Source organism: Streptopelia decaocto (assembly GCF_964273445.1).
Source record: "Streptopelia decaocto genome assembly, chromosome: 3".
NCBI lineage: Eukaryota > Metazoa > Chordata > Aves > Columbiformes > Columbidae > Streptopelia > Streptopelia decaocto.
In genome coordinates this window covers 78213480-78234708 of record NC_138656.1, presented here as the reverse complement: position 1 = coordinate 78234708, position 21229 = coordinate 78213480, and the positions used below count along the sequence as shown (strand labels likewise).

The window sequence follows — 21229 nt, the reverse complement described above, 5'->3', positions numbered from 1 at the left end:
CCTAGAAAAAAAGTTTTCTTTTTATGTGGATGTCGAATTCTTCTTTCTTCCTTTAAGTTCTGGTAAGATTTTCAACAGCATTCTGCGACAGCAAGTTCCACAGGTTAGCTCTACAAAATGTTTAAAAAAAACCTTTTTTTTTCCCCTGGCTCTAAATCTGTTGCCTTTGAATTTCACTGACAGCTCCTTGAACTCTATGAGGGCAGTTAAATAAGCACAGCTCATTTATCCTTTATCATTTATTGTCTTCTCTTGCTGTTGTGCCTCCTTTTCATGTCCTCTCCTGTCTAAACTCAGAATATTCAAGTTCCTCTTGAAATGAAGGCCTCATATTTCTGTTACTTCTCCTCTCCCTGAAGCCCTAACCCACCTTTATCTTGCAATGCTCTGTTCTGGTTAACAAGAGCATTCTAACTGAAGATACACCTCCAATGTACCTAACAAAATTACTGTTTTCCTCCTTTATTGTTTCTACAATGTTGTTTATGTAGCTCACCAATACCACACATATTGCAAATACTTGGGTTGTCCAAAACATTGCACAGGTCTTCCTCCTGAGTGGAAGAAGTAGACACAAAACTCAGGAAACGTGCCAATGCACGTTCCTTATATATGCAATTAATCTACTTAGCATTCATAAACCTCATCCATCCAGCTTTGTTAACGTGTTCCTAAAATTAAGGAAACTCTGACAAAGTTAACTGAAATAAAGACAGCCAATCTCTCAGCTGCTGCCGCACGGAGGAGCAGATTCGATCTCCTCTGTCAGTGAGCTCCTGAACACGACACAGCATCGTCAGCAATGCGTGAAGAGGCACACCTGGGACCCAAAATGGTTCTTCACAATTTGTCAAGGAAACATCAGTTGTATGTACTGCTGCTATAATCTTTAAAGAGTACAAGTCAAATGGGAAAAATAAGCAAGTTAGAAATCTTTTCTATAGAGAGATTTTTCTCTACAGCAATATTCTTTTAAAAGAAAAGGCTCAAAAAGACTCCTAATTAGCGAGAAAAATCCTGTTTCCTTCACCCTTTAAATCTGGTACATTATCTCAGTTTCCCTTAGCATTTCCTCTCAGAAGTGATAAATGCATAATGCTCCAAGTGTTGTTTAGGTTTCCCTCCAAAACTAATCAACACTCCTAACTATGCATGACCTCTGTTCTGTCAGCCCCACCTCTGTCTCAAGTTCTACTTTCTGCACCTCAGAAGGAAGGATGAACACTCCTCAGGGAGGAGCAACCACCCATAAAATCTTTGTTAAGACAGTATCTTTTCCCGCATGTTAAGGTAGCAATATGATACCCCTATAAATAATTATTTGGTGGAGGTCTGAAGCAGCTAAATTCTGTAACTACTTTCTGGACTCAACACTTAAATGCTGCAACATTTACTTGCTACACAAATCTAAGCTTTCTTCCACCAATAAAATTATTCAATCATAACAAATAAAGGAAATAACATTTATGTCCTCCTAATACATCAGTGTTGCATTAGTCACTAAGTCTCCAGATAAGTCAGAAGTCTGCAGTCCTGAAATTCAGCATAGTGGAAAACCGACAGAAGGGCCCCGTAGCTATGCTCACAATCTGTCCTCGCAAAACATCTGACAGCTGCAACACTAACAAAATTAACAGTGGATGAATTAGTACCAGACGCTAAACAGTTGCTATAGAAAGATGCATCCATTTCTTTTCTTCTTCTCCCCTTCTTCAACCTGGCTACCCCACCACTCGACAAAATTAACACTCAGTATCATTTTTTCTGTTGTTATTTAATAAAAAAAAGCACCACACAAGAAAACAAACTTCATGCTGTGATCTCCAAAGACTCTTAAACAAGCAGCTCCCAGCTGACAGGATGATGCCCCAGTTCTCTCACTGCTTTTGAGCAGCAAACGTGCATCCCCTTGCAGAGTTTCTCACTTGCCTGCTCCCCGCCTTCACAGGCTCTCTGCCCACACTGAGCCACATTCCTACATGCCTTTGCCCACCTTCCTTCTTTCCTTACTTCCTTCTTCCCTTCCTTCCTTTCTCCCTTCTTTCCCTTCCCTCCCCTCTTCGGTCTTCTTACACTGAGCACTTTTCAGTCTTTGAGTAAGGATGCCCAGTTCAAATGTGACCATTCAAACTCTTCCACTCTGCAACATCTGAAGCAACTGGATTCCTGAAGTCCTACAAGGACCTAAAAAAGAAAAACCAACTCCAGACATCAAATCCAGAAGTGTTATTCCAGCATGTAACTCGAAATGAGGGCAAGTGTCAGATGTTAAATTACAGAGCTACCTTTACTGTATCTTGCATTGACTTATCCAACATGAAAATATGTCACCATTCAGTTAGGAGACTGAAAAACAAAAAGACACTCAAACTCATCAATAATATCTTAATCCAGATTTGTATGTATTTTTATATATATAATCCAATTGTGTCATCAGGGAAAAGTAACCATTTTTGAAAGGATCAGCCTTCTGCTACACATGAGAAAAATGTTATTTGGAAATCGCTGTGTTACTTTTTGGCCAGATAGTACACTATAACAGCCCTGACAAGAAGACGGATCTAAGCATATAAAGAACAGCAGCACACCATCACCTGCTGACAGCATCAGCATTTCAACCATTCACCTTTGTAAGAAGCTTAACAGGATTGGAAGTGACTCTAATAAGGATTAAGTAAAATGTTTATATTCTGCATGACCACTCAGTGTCCTTGTCCCTGTTTTGCAAGCTACAAGCAACTATTCAAAATAATGTTATAATAAAGACTGGGATTGGGAAGACAATTCTTGAGTCACCGAGTCTGACTCTTGATATCACAGACATGTACCTCCTGTACTTCCTGTACAATCTGCTTCACAAATTCTTTACTGAAGAAAGATATGGTCGTATACTGTAGACTGGGACTGAGACAGCAAGATATGTGAAGGGGAAAGAATAATTTTTTTAAAAATTAAAAAAAAGAGGCTGCACCTCGAGTCAGCAAACCCTTATGTAAAATATATAAAACCAAAACATTATTATTAGAAGTCCTTCCCCATGCCCTCCTCCCCAGTAAAATGATTTTTCTTCCTCTGACATACCTCTCTGAAACATAAACATTTTTTTCAGTGTAGTTCTTCCTTTTACACATTCATCTTGTCATCTTTTTAGAAGAGATGCTGTTTGAATTATACTTGTTAAGTAAGAAGAGTTTGTGCTAATGCATGTGAAGATTGCAAGTAGTGCATGCCTTTACTTTATTAACACAACTTCTTGGCAGGATTCAAAAAGCAGTTTATGTAGAATGCTGCAGCAACACAAACTTCTTCCTAGCTGGGACTCCTGCAATCTTGCCATGCTCTCTCTCTTTCAGCTTCACTAAAGAGTAGACAGACAACTTTAAAATATGAAAAAAGGCTTTGTAAAAATAGCATGATAGAACACTGCATTCATTCCACTTAAGTTACTCTATACTAAATTTATTCAGTTTGCAAAGATAAAGATTCCCCGTTCTCCTGCTTCCACCACTGCAGACTTCTGAATTTGCTGAAATTCTCCCTTTCTTCTTTCTTGCTCATGTTGCCATCAATAACAAAATAATGAAAAGACCAAAACCTTCTGTCATACCTGTGCAGCCACTTCTTGCCCCTGAACATCTAATTTCTTGCTATCAGGATGTGGATGACACTTCTGTTATTGACACTAGAGCTAGTAAAGGATTTATACTTACGTTGTGCTCTGCAAGGCTAACAAAGAAGTAGGGAAGAAGGCAAGAGGCAGCAGAAGCTGACACATACATGTCTAAACAGCAGAAGTCTGCTGCCCATATTAAAATACGTTTCAGGTGCAGCTGGTAGTTAAAGTATATGCCCATCCCAAAAAAAACTACAACAAAAGAACAACAAGGTATCTGAGACTTAATACTCATACATTGTGTAGCCATCGTTTGATGGCTACACAAATACAAATACACAGAGCAGATACAAAATAGCTCTCACTTCAAAAATACAATGCCATCTGAAGCCCACTTTTCCCTTCAATCCTTATACTAAGAAAAAAACTGCTATTTTTATTTAATAATTTCCCTTCTGTTTCTCAACCAAATTTTGTTCTTATAATAACATTTTTGAGTCAGCCCCAGAACAGGAGGAGGAGTGAGGAAACAACATATTTTTCTTCTCTATATATTTTCATTTCAGGTAGATAACACTAAACAGAAAACGCCGCTGTCTGACTCAAAAGCACTGTAAGGACACTTTCTACAGATTTCCTTTTACAGCTCAAAAGAATCAAAAGGAAGCGCAATACAAAAATGTAATATTAAGTTTCTGAAGTTGAATTCTGAGGAAAAAGAAAAAGTAATAACTGATTTCTTTATCAGAATTAAATTGTCCCTGCTCATGTCTCAAATCTTTTGTTTCTTTATACCATATTTTAAACCCATACTTGCACAGTGAGGTTGCCCTGGAATGCCATGGTAGGAACCTGCAACTTTCCTCCTCATTCTCTTGCTGCAGAATGCTTAAAATTCCATACAATAATACTGTAGCAAATAAATTAACATGCATTATTAATATTTTTAACTGTGAGATACAGCTGTATCATCCTCCAATTACTCTGTTTCTACAGCTTCTTTTACTTGTAAAGTCAATAGTTAAATATTTGTATCAACTTTTAAATAGGTCTTCTACAGGTGTTTTATAAAGCATGATTGTTTGCATCATAATTGAAGGCACCTACAAAGCACCACTGTAAACATTTTCCACACCAAGAAACATGAGTTTCTTTAGGGCTTGCAAGCTCTTTGCAATCTGGAGCCATATGCCATTTCAGTACTGCTTCAAGTCCTTACTTGTTAAGACTCTTTTTCATTTTGAACTGATGCCAAGGTCAGACATCATAGCAGAGGTTTCCCATTTAAAAGCTTAGCCTTTTTTCCAAAATACCTACATACACTTTGCAGTATTAGCACAGCTTTATGGTAGTATACCAAAAAAAACCCTGAGAGGCAATTCTATTTTCTTCAGTTTTACCATGGCCTCTTCTGTCCCCTCACACTCAGTTCAAAGCTCATTGAATGTTACTGGTTATGGACTGGGCCATTCATTACATGAAGAGCAGGTACAACGCTGGAGCTCAACAAGGAGCCCTGCAACCTTAAAACGTGAAGACAACATTTTCTGGACTGCCCAATAAGAATCTAATGGCACCTTAGAACAGACAATAGACATGGCACACTTAAAAATATACCACTGGAAATTATAAATAAATAAATGAAAGATACTGACAATACATACTTTTGACAAAGCTGGCTGAAGAGCACTTTGGGAGAAAGAGGACCTTTTCCAGCCTCCCTCATGCTGTGAAGGAACAAGAACATCGCTGATGTCAAAGGTCCTGGGCTGGAGAGGTTCACCACCAAAGGATCCTTCAAAGGAAAAGACAACTGCATATCAGATTTTGAAGTTAATGAAACACAAGACTTATTTCAGGCTAGTATATTTATGACAAAGAACAATGTAACTTTCAGTCTTAAAGTCTTTTGGGTTTGGTTTTCTTCTTCTGTATGTTGATGACACCTAGATAATTGAAATAGCTGAAAAGAAAGCCTATTATTTAAGCAGTAATAATTGCAAAACCAAGCAATTATTGTTGAGCAAATTCGTTGATAACCAATAGTGTTGTAAACAGGCATGTCAATGAGCCAGTCTGATTCTCACAGAAACAGACCAGCTGCTGCACTACCTGCTTTACTCTTACTCCCACCTGCACCGCAACTCAGTAGGAGAGACAACACAGGCAACCTCCCCCATGGGCCAGCATAGGATGGAACTCAGTGGCACTGTCCACCCAACCTTGGACAAGGGGTGGAAAGCTTCTCTGACCTGTGAGCTGCACACCGACATCTCCACACATCCAACAGGTGCAGAAACACACCCTGTTCCTCCAGGAACCAGGCGCTGGGAAGGCACCAGCAGTGGTTCACAGCAGGAGACAACAGCAGAAGCCACAGGTCCACCATGGCAGCAGGGGACAGGCATGGGGTGCATCCCGGACAGCCCCTCCTAGTATGGGATACACCCCAGCCAGCAGGTCCCAGGGCTGGACGGAGCTGGACAGCAGCCACCAGCGCCAGCTGTAGAGCAGGAGACTCCTGCACTGCTGATGTGCCACCTGCATCCCGAAGGCCACAGATGGGCAAATCTCCCTAACGCGCTCCTGGGTTATCTATGACCACCATGCTTCCAACTAGCAAAACAGATTGCAACTGCTGAACAAACCATTAAAGATGCTGTCTCATCCGGAAAGCAGATCCACACAAAATGTAAGTGCTATGGATGCACACAAATATCAAGTATTTGCATTATATACACTAACAAAGGCTAGACATGAGGAAGAAATTTTTACAATGAGGGTCATCAAACACTGAACAGGTTGCCCAAAGAGGTGGTAGATGCCCCATCCCCGGAAACATTCAAAGTCAGGCTGGACGGGCCTCTGAGCAACCTGATCTAGTTGAAGATGTCAAATCCCCCTGCAATTAGCAGGGACTAGATCATCTTTGAAGGTCCCTTCCAACCCAAACTGTTCTACGATTCTATGAAAAGGTAGAAAAATGCCATTTACCAAGTGGGAAGCTGTGAGTTGCTATGTTACTATTACACTACTGCAACCCTCTAATTCTGTGTCATAACATAAAAAGACCAGAAAGCACAGTCTTTGCCCTGAAAATCTTATTTATATTCTAGGCATTGTCATTAAACAAAAAATAAATCTTTCAACCTTATGGCTGTGCAAGTTTCGCATCAAACATAAGCCAAACTCCACTGGCTTTCTAAGCCTCTGGGCACGAACGAGCTCCAGACTCCCACTGTGGCTCAGGATAACTTAGTGAAATGTGTTGCTGCTCCAAACTGCCACTGAAGGTAATATAGACAGCAACACAGTGTATTTCACACTGTTCTTGCCTGGAGAGGCTATGAACATCACCGACAGCAACATACAGAAATCATTTCAGAGGTATCAGAAACAGAAATCTACCCCTCAACCCTCACTGTCACTAGAAAGCTTCCAGCAAAGAGCAGAAAAAGTCCTCTGTAAACTGCTTGCTTTAGCTAGCAGAGGGAAAGGGGTATTATCTTTATTGCCAACAACATATTATGAAACCCTTAGTCTCTAAGACGTGACTGGAACAGCAGCATATTCCTTGATAATAACCACAGCAGTCTCTTCCCCATACGCCTGCAATGAGCTTGAGGACAAGAAATTCGGTCCTCTCTGAAATTTTGCTTCTCTCAGTTTAATCCTCTGGCCTGTGAAGCACGTAATAAATTTTACAAGCCTTATCAATGAAGGGCTGGAACAGGCTGTAATAAAATATTTCATGAACACTTTCTAGAGCCAAATATATTATTTCCTGTATTATATACGCATACTGAAGAAATGAAATGGGGAAACAAAAATAAGCCAGCCACTCTTTCCTAAGATCAGGCATTATTTGCTACTTTGATGTCGCAAATATCAAAGGAAGTGATTATTCCTCCCCTTCAGGGCTGAATAGTTTTGAAAAAGGAGTTCGCAGATATCATAAACCAGTTAAACAATTAAAAGGCAAAAGAAACAGGAAAAAAAAAGCACGTCTTGAATGGAGATGCACTTTCCCATCCTCCAGCTTCTTCCCACATTTCCCCAAATCTATATTTCTCACTGCATACTCACCAACTGGGAGTCCGAAGTATGACAGATTTTCAGCTTTGTTCCTTTCTCTTTCATCTCACACATCAGTTCATTTAGTATGTGAGTCTGCGCCAAGTTCTTGAAGACAAAAAAAAAAAGCAAAGAAACGCATGCTGATCTTTCAACCATACATTTTCTTTAGTTATAAATTCTAGCTTCATGGATAGACAAACCAGATACATTTCCTAATGTACAACAGAGGTTTGACTCAGATCACTAGGAAAAGCAGGTATCACCCTTATAAGAGCCAAGATCACTGATTTCAGACTGTTTCTAAAATTGTATCTACTTCTGTTTCAGTCATTCCAAAAGTGTCCTAGTAATAACTTTGTTATTTTTGTTCAACAACAAGATTCATTTTTTTTAATGGCAACATTAGTATCAGAAATCATTGTTCCTTTTAAACCCTGCAGTCCCCCTCATTGTGGCCCAAGAAACACAAAAGCTTTGGCACACTGAAAAGCATTATCTCCCCAAATTTAAGAGAGAAAGCAACTCAACATAGCTTTGTTTCCTTATTTTTTGTTGACTACAGATCACTTGGGTTTCTACAATGCCCTAAGTATGGACAGAGAACAATTTCCACCCCTTACAAATTCACTCTTTGTTTGCTGAGTTTTGTAATTGTCACCATAAACACAAGGTAAAGAGTGACAGTTCAGAACACTTTTGTAGCAGTTTTCTCTTATCTGCTCACTCCTGTGTGCAGTCACACAGATGTCTCTGCTCAGCTGACAAGCAACAGCATGTTCCAGTATAAAACCCGCTAAGGCTGCTGCTTTTTTTAGGATGTTGGATTAGCTGTACACTCAACATCAATAGAAGTGCATTGGTATAGCTCATTCCTCTTAGACTGGTCAGAAAATAAATAAATAAATAAATAAATAAATAAATAAATAAATAAAAGTACTTTTATAACTGCACCCATGGTAGGGGCTTAATATCATCACAACACACTGTGCAGACATTTACATTATGCATAAAGTACCACTTTTCACACCCACCGGTATGGTAAATACTGTGCATTACTCATGACTGCCTAATGCTGAACTACAAATAAAACCATATGCTAGAGTACAACCCACACTCATATGCAGTGTGCAAAACGCTTGACATTTTCATTTGTCTCATTACTGTGAAAAATGCTACTGATCCAGGAAATTTTTTGTTGTTATTACAGGAAATATTGCTTGGATAGCAAGGAGAGAAAAGAATTTGAAAAGGACATTGAGAAGGCAGAATGAAGACTGGTAAATCAGTCAGTACATTTTCTGAAGCCTACAGTTTATACAGACTGAGTATTTCTGAAATTTATTACGGCAAATCTGTACGATCTTTACATCTTACCTGCATGACAGCATTAAAAAAGCATGTATTTCCTAAATTATTTATTCCTTTCACTGGAACTGTCGCACCATTACCAGAACTTTTTCCTTTCAGTATTTCACTTGCTTCACTGTTTTCTTCACGGAGTCGTATGATTTTTGATGAACCTATAATTAAACTATAGATTAACATTACTACATAATCACATAGTTTGAACAACTTAGTGCTTCCATGGATTAAATTTATCATTTTTATTATAATCTATACAGAAAGATATCTTGATGGTAGTCTAAGCTGCTTTACCTCATCTTTAAAAACCAAGAGACATCAGCAACTAAACTCCTGGAAAAAAAACATCCCCCCAGCAACTACATATATCAAACAAAACCTTCCACAACAATTACATTGTCTCATAAGACTGTAACTTCTTAAATTATCCAAGCAATAAATAAACCAGGCTTGGTGAGTTTATTAACAACAGGCAATTTAGATGTACGTTAATTAGACACACTAGAAACAGCACACAAAGGCTGCTTTTTGGTGCATATGAAGAGAAGTAACCAAAAGTTACCACCTGAAGGCTGCAAGTCTTTAGCAATTACCACACTCTGAATTGCCCTGCACAACCCAGTCAGCAGCCATATCAGAATTGGTACCGGTTTCCCCAAACATTTGCTTCTTCACCCACCCTTTGCCACAGCCAGAGGAACTGCTAATGTAACCCAAATGAATAGAATGCTGCTCTTTTAATTTTAAACAACAGAAATTTGATAAAACTGCAATGGAATATGCAACCACCATAAAGTCCACGTATTTCCTTATTTCCCTTATTATTTAAATAGATGAGGGGCAGCAAAGTTAGACAGTCATTAACTTGTAGCCTAGAGGTAACGGAAAGACTTGAGATAACAATATTTAGCCTTGAATTCTACTAGCAACTTTCATATTGTCATGGTTGCAGGACTAAATATGAACATTACTGACATCTGCAGTGTCTTAAATATTGATTAACAATGCATGTCAATGTAAACGAGTTATGGACTTAATAGATGCCAAGAACTGTGATGCTGCAATCTCTGTCTTGACATATGAATTCATGTATTTGTTCTAATGAGTTTCACATTGAAGTCTCATTAAAGTGTTCTTGAGAAATAACTAACAGAGCTATTTACGTTAATGAAATGCTCATGTCAAAAGGTTCTTTTATGTACACTCCTAGGTAGTTTCTTGCTTAGAAGATTTAAAAAAAAGTAATTAAACAAAACACGAGTCATTAAAGTATCTATTGTATCTGGTAACAAGCTTCTGACACAGTCCGTCTGCATCCTGCAGCGTCACCAAAGCATAATAATTTTTCTAAATTGCATCTAAGTTTGTCAAGATGCTGTTAGAGGTGCTTTGCTGTTTAAAAACATTTTTAAGTGTTCTCAGTAATACTGCTCACACAGCTTTAAAATATTCTCCCTTCCACTGGTGTGGAAAATTAAGACGGTACAAGGGCAAAGTAAGAGATCAAGTTCTCCTTGAAAAAGCAGACAACACAATGAATGACAAATAGCTTGGGAGCTGCTCACGCCCTGAAACACTCACAGTTTCATGGGCTGCGTGCAGCAACGCCTTTTAATTGACGTGCTTACAAGGGGCAGCTACAGTGCCTGGGCCCCGTCCACCCACACAGAGCTGCAAAAGAACCTTAGCAGGAGAATGGGAGCTCCAAGTGACTGCAACTTGAAGGCACTGCTCACTCTCAGAAATTTAATGTTATAAGTCAACACTTCTTCCCCTCAGAAAAGCGTGCCATACAGAGGAGTGGTGGGGAGACAGTTAAAAAAAAAAAAAAAAAACAACCAAAATTGTGTAAATAATTTGTGTATTAGTATACCACAGTTGTTGCATTTATCCATCGGCATTCAAAAACATCTGGGACAGCATCTTAAAGTAAACAATGTTCACAAGGCCATCTGGACAAAACTGCAGGCAAAAATTAAAGCATAAGCATATGGAAAAGCAGATTTTTCTCTTCCCTTTAGCAGTAGAGGATGACAAATGTCAAACCTAGATCTGTCCACGCTTCACTGTGCTACGCTTTGCAGCACCACCTGGCTCTCCTTGCACAGCCACCAAATATGGACAGCACTGCCACAGCGGACCATATCTGCAGGGCAAACTCAATAAAAGCATTTCACTTCATGGTTAAATGGCAGCTTCACACAAGTAGCAAGGTCCCATTTGCTGAACCTTACATACAAATTAGTTAAGGGAGGGAAAACAAAGCCGAAGCATCCAGCTTTGCGATAAAGAGCCGGATGAACACGCAATTATAAAACACAATAAATGCGAACCAGACATCCGATTGCCACAAAGCTGGATAATTAGTATAGGGACAAGGAGAAGTAGTAGTAAATTAAGAAAAGGTCTCTATGTTGCTATTGAAGTCTAGGAACCTCCTTCCATTTAGAAGATTTTAATTACTGATTAATTACTCTTGGTTTTTTTAATAATTTTACAAATACAATCCACATGAGATTTTACTAGGGTTTTTTTGTATCTGTGAAAAAGTCTTGACAGAAAAGTGTTGCTTTGCAATTACAAACATTACCTGCTGTCTCGCTTATTCCACGCAGATATTTTTAAAGACATACACAGAGCCAGAGGAGGGACAGCAGTTTTAAATTTAACTCTGCTTAGTGTCCCCAGCTCAGTGATAAATGACAGATGAGCCTGAAGCTGAATGTTTAGTTGACATGTGAAGAGTTGGTCAATCCTAATAGAAGATGCTGGTAATGACTGCGACAGCTATTACATCTACAGATTGGGGCTGGAGGGTCCTTCTGCAAAATTAACCCCAGGCTACAAGCATGTTATTAATCAAAAGGCTAATATGTAATTTTTTAAAGTGAATTTGCACTGAAATGTTTCATGGGCTCTTGATGACTCAGTCTTGCAACCCTGTAATGTTTTACCAGGCATGCTTTTGGATATGAAAAGTGACTTTTAAGCCAGTATAGACACAAAAGGGACCCTAGCAGAAGGATTCCATCGAAATGGCTGTCATCTGCTGCTGCCCACAAGGGCCTTCAGCTGCTGGCCAGACAAGAGAAAAGAAGTAGTCCAAGCCATTTTTCTGTGTGCAGTAATACCTGTTATAAAGGAACTTGTTAGTGAGAGCAAGGTGGGTGAAAAGCACAAAAGTTATTAAATTCACAGACTGATTTCTATCCATAGTTCACTATTACATCTTTTAGAGAGCTGACATGGTGACCCCCAACCTCTCTGCCCTTCCCAGGCACTGTAAACATCAGCCCCGGGCAGGCCTGTCCTCCACTGCGAGGACAACATATCTGGCTCTGACTGTTTTGGAGCTCACACATTCAGACTCCTCCTGCAGTTTTGTTGCAGACGTGGCCTTTCTCATCCAGTCACGCAGGGACAACTCTCACCCAAGGTGGTCCTTGATCACCCCAACATACTTTGCCCTTGACAAAGCATATCTCCCCTACCAGAGCACTCTGCCAAGACCCATTGCCCAGCTCTCCACCCAGCTCATCACATCCTACTGACCATCTCTTCCCAGGCCTCAGGCCAGTGCCTACCTCTGGTCCCACCATAACATCCCCCTCCAGCTCTCACTCCTTTGGCTCTCAGACAGCTGCCTTTGTACATGGGCACCACCCTCATGCTCAGCAAAGCTTCCTGATGTCACCCTGCTTTCCTCCATGCTGGCAAGCCCCCTTCCCCGCCAGACCCAGAGAAAAGAGGACAAGAGTCACTGACTGCTCCTCTGCTACTGCTCTTGCTTGCAAGGCACTCTTGTCTTGCCACTCTTTCCCTCAGCTTTTCTTTTTTCTTTCCTACATCTGCTCACCTGTAGTCTTGTCTCGCAAGCTCTCTGGAGGCAGGGAACATGGTTTTGTCCCATGGCTGCACAGCACCGGCCTCATGGGTGCGTGACTGAGAATCCCAAGCCCAATGTTAACACAGACAATTATTCAGTCCGTGAATCAGAGCAAGTCACCAGACTCAGTGTGCAAACACACATGGGTGCTGACACACCCACTTGCAAAAGATATTCAGAAAAGTTATCGCAGGTTCCCTATCAATTTGTTTTGCCCATATTTCAGACATTTGCAGCGACCATGGACTTCTGTACCACCCTTACTGAAAGTGAGCTGTGCCCAGGGGTGCAGATGGCATGCAAGCAAAAGGATAAATTACATCCAATTTTTCTTTCAGCCGGGGGAGTAGTGGTTTTGCTTATCTTTTCAATGCGACTTTTTTTTTAATTAAAAATGAGGGTTCCAGGAATATGCACGTTTATTCCAAGGTCAAGCCTTTTCTGTTGAATGCAACTCTGGCACTTCAGCTGAAGGTCTTCACGGTAAAAACAAGGTTAATAGATTGCTCTTCTTTTACCAAGTTCTCATCACACTGTATTATGAAATAATACTAAATTGTCTGGCACTCCTTTTTTATTTGAAAAATTTAATTTTTTTTTCAACACTGTACAACAATGAGAATCTAACCCTTAGAAAAAACAGCATGGTTCTCTTCTGAAATGGTCACTAGCTTTATGTTTTACAATCCAAACTTCTCTTGCAGTGTTACAATCCTAACTAATTAAAGACCACAAACTGCAATTTTATTTCTCTGATTCTGCCAGAATGTTATAAACTAAAAAACACATCTTCAGAGTGTGAAAGAGCAAGGTATTCAAGCACCAGTTTTGATCCTCTACACTCAGATGACTTGTGCTACACCTCACAAGTAAATAAGTACCTGGACTGGAAAGGGAAGAATCCATGGATAAAAATGACAGAAAGTCTAAAAAAATCTTTTCTCAATGATAGGGTTTTCACTTCTTTGTGATGGGGATAATTAACAGTAGCCCCTAAGAATGTAAATAAAATTGAAAGAAAATTTATGACTGAAAAAAAAATGTCTTTTTGCTGAAGTGTAGCTCAGATTTGGAGAATTAATATATTCTACTTCATTTTGCTATTTAATGTTCTTTTTAAGTAGACAGAATGCACTTATACAACTTCAAGCTCCAAACTACACATAATGAAAATCAGTTATGAAATAATACAATTATGTTCATCAGTGTGATCCTTTGTCAACTGCTAATATCCACAGATGAACACAAATCTGAGAAGTTATTTCTCATACTATTTGTTTTTCCATACCACTTAACACCTATTACTTGTACTGTAAAATTATATATTTTTTAGTCTTTGTTTTACATCAGCTACATTCATTAAAACAGAAATCAGGTTTCTAACTTTCACCTACTGGCAAATCTGGGCAGCTGAACTTACTAGCAAAATCTCATTCCTCTGCTTGACCTTCCCAAAGATAAATTTATCTATAAAATTTGAGAATAAATATTCTTTCTTTCCATTCTATTGCCACACAAACCAATTTAATTAACTGCTTTATAAAAAAAAATGAGTATTCAACCTTATGTCTCCACTGACATCTAATTTGGCTTTTGTAAAGGAAAATACGCATAATACTCACTTTTAAGACTGCAAAACAATTTATTTTCTCCAGCAAATGAGCAGACATGCAGATCGCAATGTCTCAGCATGGTTTCTGTGTACTACATGTGCATTATGTCCATGTGAAGCTCACAAGTGTGCCACACGGACAATACTGCACCTGCCTTTCTGTGAAAATCATCATGGCCTGCTAACCTTTTCCACAAAACACTTTTCTGGGTGGTACACCCTAGAAAGCAATCTTGCTTTATTCTTCCATCTTGTGCCCAACATGACCTCTTAACCAAACAGACTCCTCCAAAAAAATAAAAAGGCCAAAAAGAAAAAAAAAAAAAAAAGGCAGGCATTGCTGGGTACAATAAACCATAGGATCAGATGCGAAAACCACACAGCTGCAAGCATTCTTTTGGGAACCCAGCACTGGGATTTATCTCAATCGCTTAATGTAATTACAAAAGTCAGTCATGTAGTAGTAATGTAATTTGCACATTTTTACAGCTGAAGTGAAGTTGAATCTTTATGAGAGGCCGAGTGAAAAGCAGGGATCCTGCTGCCACACTATTCCACCACATTAGTACCAAATGACAAGCATTTTGCTTTTGTTTATTTTCCAAGATGCATTAATTAGGAAATCTATATAACCCTCCCTTACGTGTTTAAGCTGATTATTTTATCTTTAAATGGCTCCTGCACTTTCAAGAACTGAAAAAAAACCTAGCAGCCTTCATCTGTTACTTATATCCATGTTCATTCTGCATTTCTGCAGAAATTTCTACACGATGCTATTTGAATTTTAACGATGTACCATGTCAACCAGTTGTTGCAACAGAAAGAAATCCAGACATAAGATGAATTGTTGTTGCAGTGCCACATTCTGATAGGAAAATAAAGTGTCTTTGCTTTGTGGGTTTTTTTTAGGAAGAAACAGAAAAGCACTGGGAAAAGAGCACAAGACTGATTTTCAAGTGAGAAATATGAATTATTAATTGTCAGGTTTATGCTAATGTTTTCTCACAGGTTATTTTTCATTCATTTAAAATTAGTTTATGTTTTTAATGATTATACAAAATAAATTTTAAAAATCTAAGCCAACTAATAATTTAAAGCATGACAGTTACACTGAAAACATCACTGTAAAATGAAAAAAACCCTACACTTAAAAAAAAGATAAGTTATCAAAAGTAGAGTTAATTTTCACTGTTACGCTTCATGTCCTTTGTGTTCTGGAAAACAGCATTAATTTCATTTCAATTTCAGATTTTATTTTTTTAAAAAATCCTTAAAGCCAGTCTAATTTAAAGACAAGAAAAAATCTTAACTTGTTACATTTCTTTAGGGGAAGGACCAAGTGTGCCAGCCCAAGTATTTGACACAAAACAGAAAAGGCATTGCTGTTACATTTATGGAAGTGAAACAAGTATGTCAGCCCTCGTTGGGAATTCCCTCTCATGCATACTACTTATTTATCAATACACAGTTGCATCCCAGGCCCTTCCAGCGAGGAGCATGGCCCAAAGCAACAGCCTGTGCCGGGCAAACAGCTTTTTCCTCTTTTCCTTGACACTTAAGAAAACCAAACAAGTCACAGAATCATAGAATGGTTTGGGTTGGAAGGGATCTTAAAGATCACCTAGTTCCATCCCCCCTGCCATGCGCAGGGACACCTTCCAGACCAGGTTGCTCAAAGCCCCATCCAACCTGAGCTTGGACACTTCCAGGGATGGGGCATCCACAGCTTCTCTGTTCCAGCCTGTTCCAGAGCCTCACCAACCTCATGGTGAAGACTTCCTTCCTTATATCTAATCTAAATCTACCCTCTCTCAGTTTAAAGCCATTACCCCTTGGCCTTTCACTACATGCCCTTGCAGAATGTCCCTCTCTAGCTTTTTTTGTAGGCACTCTTTAGGTACTGGAAGGCTGCTGTAAGGTCTCCCTGGAGCCTTCTCTTCAACAGGCTGAACAACCGCAACTCACTCAGCCTGTTCTCATAGGAGAGGTGCTCCAGCCCTCCTGTCAGTCAAATCAGATTCCACTTTTGGAAACAGCAAGAGGAAAGCCAATCCTTTGCCAGCAACAGAAGGAAAAGGGATAAGAGACTGTGAATGCATCTACCAATCTGCATTGGACGATGGGAAAAAGATGATTTGGTGTGGCTTAATTGATCTGGGGTGATGAAAAACTCCTCATTCAGCAGGCAGAGCTCCACTGAAATCAAGAAATTGCTGGAGATACATTAATTCTGATGAGATGCCCTGCTAGTTAATTGGCATTCCCAGAGCTCTCAAGAATGGGCTCCAAACCGCCATACTCTGCCACATGCAGAAGGTCACAGACTTCCACCTTTAAAACATTCCTGGCAGCACACACACACACTTCTTGCACGAACACAAGCTTGCACTTGACCCTCAGCCCTTTCCCGGCTCAGAACAGGAGCCACAACAGCCCCTCAGGAGCAACCTCCACATGCTGAGACCTCTTGCTGCTGCAGTGACCACCCCGCTTGTGCCTGAAAATATGCATTTTCAAACCAGTATCAAAATAAAACACAAATACATATGCAGCAGAAATACATTCTGCCTGGCTCTGCTATAAACACCTGATTTTTAAGAAATCTTTGGCCTCATTTAAGGTTACTTTTCCTGAGTTAGTTTGGAATTTCAGTTGCTTAATTTAAGACATTTCACAGAAAACTTCTAAGTGCCATACTCCAAAAATTTTAAATACTTTGAAGTTTCACAAATTAAGAATCTAAACCATGAAGCACAGAGTCATATCTCTCAGAAAGTCTTACCCAACAGCACAAAACCAGGATGAAATTATTTCCACTAAATGAACTCAAACAGACACTACAGCATTTTCATCTGTAAGCAAGCTGCAACATCCATTTATTACATCCAAACTTAAAACTGAAGCTGTGAACAAAACTGTATTTCCATTGCTGCAAGCAAAAAGATGTAAAAGTAGCAATTTATTGATTTATTACAGTTAAATAACTTAACATGCAACTTGTGGCTAGATTAGAATATAAAATATGTATTTCTGAGTGGCCCTTGATTTTTTTACCCTCCAAAAATATATAACACCTCTTAAAACCAGTAGGATTTATGCACATGCAGCTACAGGAATACCTGGTCTAATTCAGTACGGCTATCCTTGTCCATTCTTACTTCTAACCAGTTGATTATCTCTGCAGTTAAGGGTGACGGGTACAAAGTTCTATCTACTATTACATAGATTGAGAAGATATAGTAGGCTCCTACCATGGGGAAATAATCTAATACTATTTTCTATTCATAGAAATGAGTGTTCTATCAATTAAAACCCAATAACATAAATTAACAAAAAGCATTACACCAAACAACAGAGTACTAGATAATCTACTTAAACAAATTTAATTAACTGCAGAAAATAAATTTAAATCAAATGCATTTTAAGATGTGACATATCCACACTAGGAAAATTCAACTCATTTATACTTCTATACAGGTTTAGCACATTAATTTACATGGCATCTTATTTAAGGTAACATCTTCTCCACAATAAACTTCCTTCATTAAAGACACAATTTGGAAAAACTGTCCTACAGTGCCCATAATATTTTTAAAATGTAATGATACTGTAGAAAAAAAAAAATGACATGTTTCGACAGGCATTGCTTCCCCAAGTAATTGTTCAATTACCAATTGCATTATACTCACATCATACACCATTTTTCAAGTGTATGTTTAACATGACTCAAAATCTGAAATGCTCATTTTAGAGACAGTATATTACAGATGCCTCCAAATAAAACTATTTGTGTAAACTTACTTGGTTCAGCCCTGGAACCATGTTTTTGAAGAAAGTCGACTATCTGTGCCAAAACTTTTTTGTTGCAATGTGTTGACAGCTCTTCATCACATTCATAACACCTAAACAAAAGAAGAAACGAACTGGAATTCAGGATACCTGGATGCAACTCCTAGCTCTAACAAACCTCTCAAACAACCTCATGCAAATCACTTCAGGTCTGGGTTTCAATTTTTCATACTAAAAAGAGGAATAAAACTGAATTCTCTCATCCCATATATGCTCTTCTATAGATCAGCCCCAATTCACTGCGATACTTACAGATCTATATAATCTCAGTTTATAGTCCTGCAAATAGTTATACAGAAACAAGCAGTAAGGACAAACTCCTGTAACCAGTCAACTCTCCACAGAACACAATGGACTCACACTTCTATTCTAGTATTGACTTGTGACCTCTCTGAGAGTCCTAAGGACAAACTAATTTTCTCTCCAAAAAGCCTCTTTCCTCTATATAAAGTAATGATTTTATCTGTCAGAATCATTCCTTATCACAAGAAGACACTGCTTTAAGGTAGTCCTTATATACAGGCATACATGAACACCTGCACACTCATTCTCACCATATGATCCACGTGCTGAGGTTGATAACAATGCAATGAGGTTCTGTGCGCGCTGTCTGGAAGTGTTTCAGAGAATGCTGGCCTTCTGAGTTCTTACTACATCCCTGAAAACGGAAACATCAACATGGCAAAGGGAAAAAAGAGAAGTAGGGAAATATTACATTATTAGTAAATAAACTGCAAAAACTTTACTTTTCAAAATTAGACAGAAAGCTATAGTGACCTAAATACCCTTTTAGCATTCTCGAGGATTGAGAGGGTTTAACGTTCTTTATAATCCAGTATTAAATATATCAGTTAACTTTTTTTTTTCCTAATGAACACATTTTCTTTTTACTAATAAAGGAAAATCAATGACAACACAAACCCAAAATTTCATCTTTTCTACTTGGAAAAAAATCAGTTAAAAGTACAGAAAATCAGCAAGTTTGTTTTAACTTAATAGAAATAATTCCTAATTTTTGAATAAGTATCAATAGCAGAAAACTATGCCATTCACAAAAGAATTCTCTAAAAAGTACGAATGAAATTACTATGTATCATATTTGGTTCACAGAATATTAAGAAAAGGACAGCATAGGTAACTCTCACTGGTCAAGAATCTCAAATGCATTCCAGATAGCAAATGCAAAAGGTACATAACTTGTTTTGTACCAAAAAAGCTACTCAGAACACACTATGCACAGCATCTTCAAGAGAAAGCATTTGCAATTTTGCAAATATCTACAGAGAGGGACTGAAAAGATTCAGGACTGGTCTCTGAGCGAGCCATGAGTTCTGGAGGCTATTAACAGATGAAAAAGCACGCAGAGTTAACGTCTTTTAAAAACCCTTAACTACAAGTTTTCAGAGACAAAATTTACAAGTTCTCCTCAGACCTAGTTAACTATCTTCTGAAGCCTGCAAAAAACCATGTTCCTTTCAAAATTAAATCTGATTAGATAATACTGGTAGAAGCTGGCTTCTGTCCTTCCTGAAATAAGATCTACTAGAAGTCTAAGAGAATTGTGAAATGCTTTGTTCAGGCAACTATTAGCCAAACCAAGCGTGACATTGCCTATAAAATGAATTTTTCTGTATCTGGCTTTACTTCACTCACAGGGCAGAAACCTGTGCAAGCCCTTGGGGTCAGGACCTGCCATTTCAAACTCTGAAGCCACAATTTGACATTATAACTGATCCAATCTACTGGCAAGCTGCCACAAAAAGCAGCATTCTCACTCCGACACAGACCTTTCTCCCTGGTTTCGATCAAATCTAGAAACTGAGTGCCCACAGTATAAGTTGATCCAGTGATATACATATTTGTTTTTTCCATTCATTTGTATTTGCAGGATCTTCTGTGAGACGAGCCAGCAGAATGGATGCATTTTGCAACCACACAGTTCCTGCAGCCAGTTTTCTGTAAGCAGCAAGAGCGTGCAGGTGAAGAGCACAGCAAAGGTAGGACCATTACTTACTGCTCATTATGCCAAACTGCACCACAACACAAAAATCTAACCCAAAGCACTGCTGAAAACAAGAGAAGAACATAAGGCCACATCCCACTCCACTGAAGAAGCTGAAGCACAGATTCTCACAACTAAGCACTTATGTCACAGTGTTTCACTGAAGGTGATGAGAGACCAAACAGACAACGATCCTTTAGAAAACCAGGGCTGATCCACCTCCATAAGCTGGCAGCGTATGCTCACCTGAGAGCCACATTTGAGACACAGCCATATGTCCGAAGGTGCCACGGGCTCACCATCACTCATCCGCCTCTCCTTCAGACACTCCGCACATATCGACCAGACGCTCTGAGCTACCGCCCTCTTCACATGATGCACATCCACCGCTTGGCTCACGTGCTGGCAGGTTAAGCCTAGAGAGAACAACACATACTCACTTTCGTCTATTAAAAATCATAGCTATGAAAGGGAGCTTGTATAGACTAAAAGAGCTGAGTCTTCAATGAATTCAGCATCAGGAAAAAAAAAACCAACAAAGAACTAAAATAGGAAAAATCAGCCAGCTGCTGTCCATGTAATGAATTTAATGAAATATCTATTTCAGTCTCTCTAAATTAAAAGTCCTTTTCAAGTTAATAAAGCCACCTCTTAAAAACAGATAAACTACTTTGTACAAAAATGCAAGGACTTCTGTACAAAACTGATTTCCCTGTTTCTTTGTGGTTTTTGTTTGTTTGTTTTGTCAACAGTAAAAAACTACATAAATCTATTTTTGCATATAACAACACAGGCAGCTGACCTCCTTTTCAATCCTTGAAGAAAGAT

The 21229-nt window shown here is 38.9% G+C and overlaps 1 protein-coding gene across 2 annotated transcripts in view; it reads right to left on the bottom strand.

Moving 5' to 3' along the window:
- Window positions 1-21229, bottom strand: part of USP45 (ubiquitin specific peptidase 45) — a 55190-nt gene that overhangs the window by 23674 nt on the left and 10287 nt on the right. For both annotated transcript variants that reach the window (XM_082049563.1, XM_082049564.1), the window contains exons 3-8: window positions 20648-20817; window positions 18954-19057; window positions 18352-18452; window positions 9065-9210; window positions 7700-7795; window positions 5278-5408 (exon numbers count right to left, since the gene is read on the bottom strand). In XM_082049563.1, coding sequence (XP_081905689.1) covers window positions 5278-5408; window positions 7700-7795; window positions 9065-9210; window positions 18352-18452; window positions 18954-19057; window positions 20648-20817 — 748 coding nt within the window. The remainder of the gene's footprint in view (window positions 1-5277; window positions 5409-7699; window positions 7796-9064; window positions 9211-18351; window positions 18453-18953; window positions 19058-20647; window positions 20818-21229) is intronic.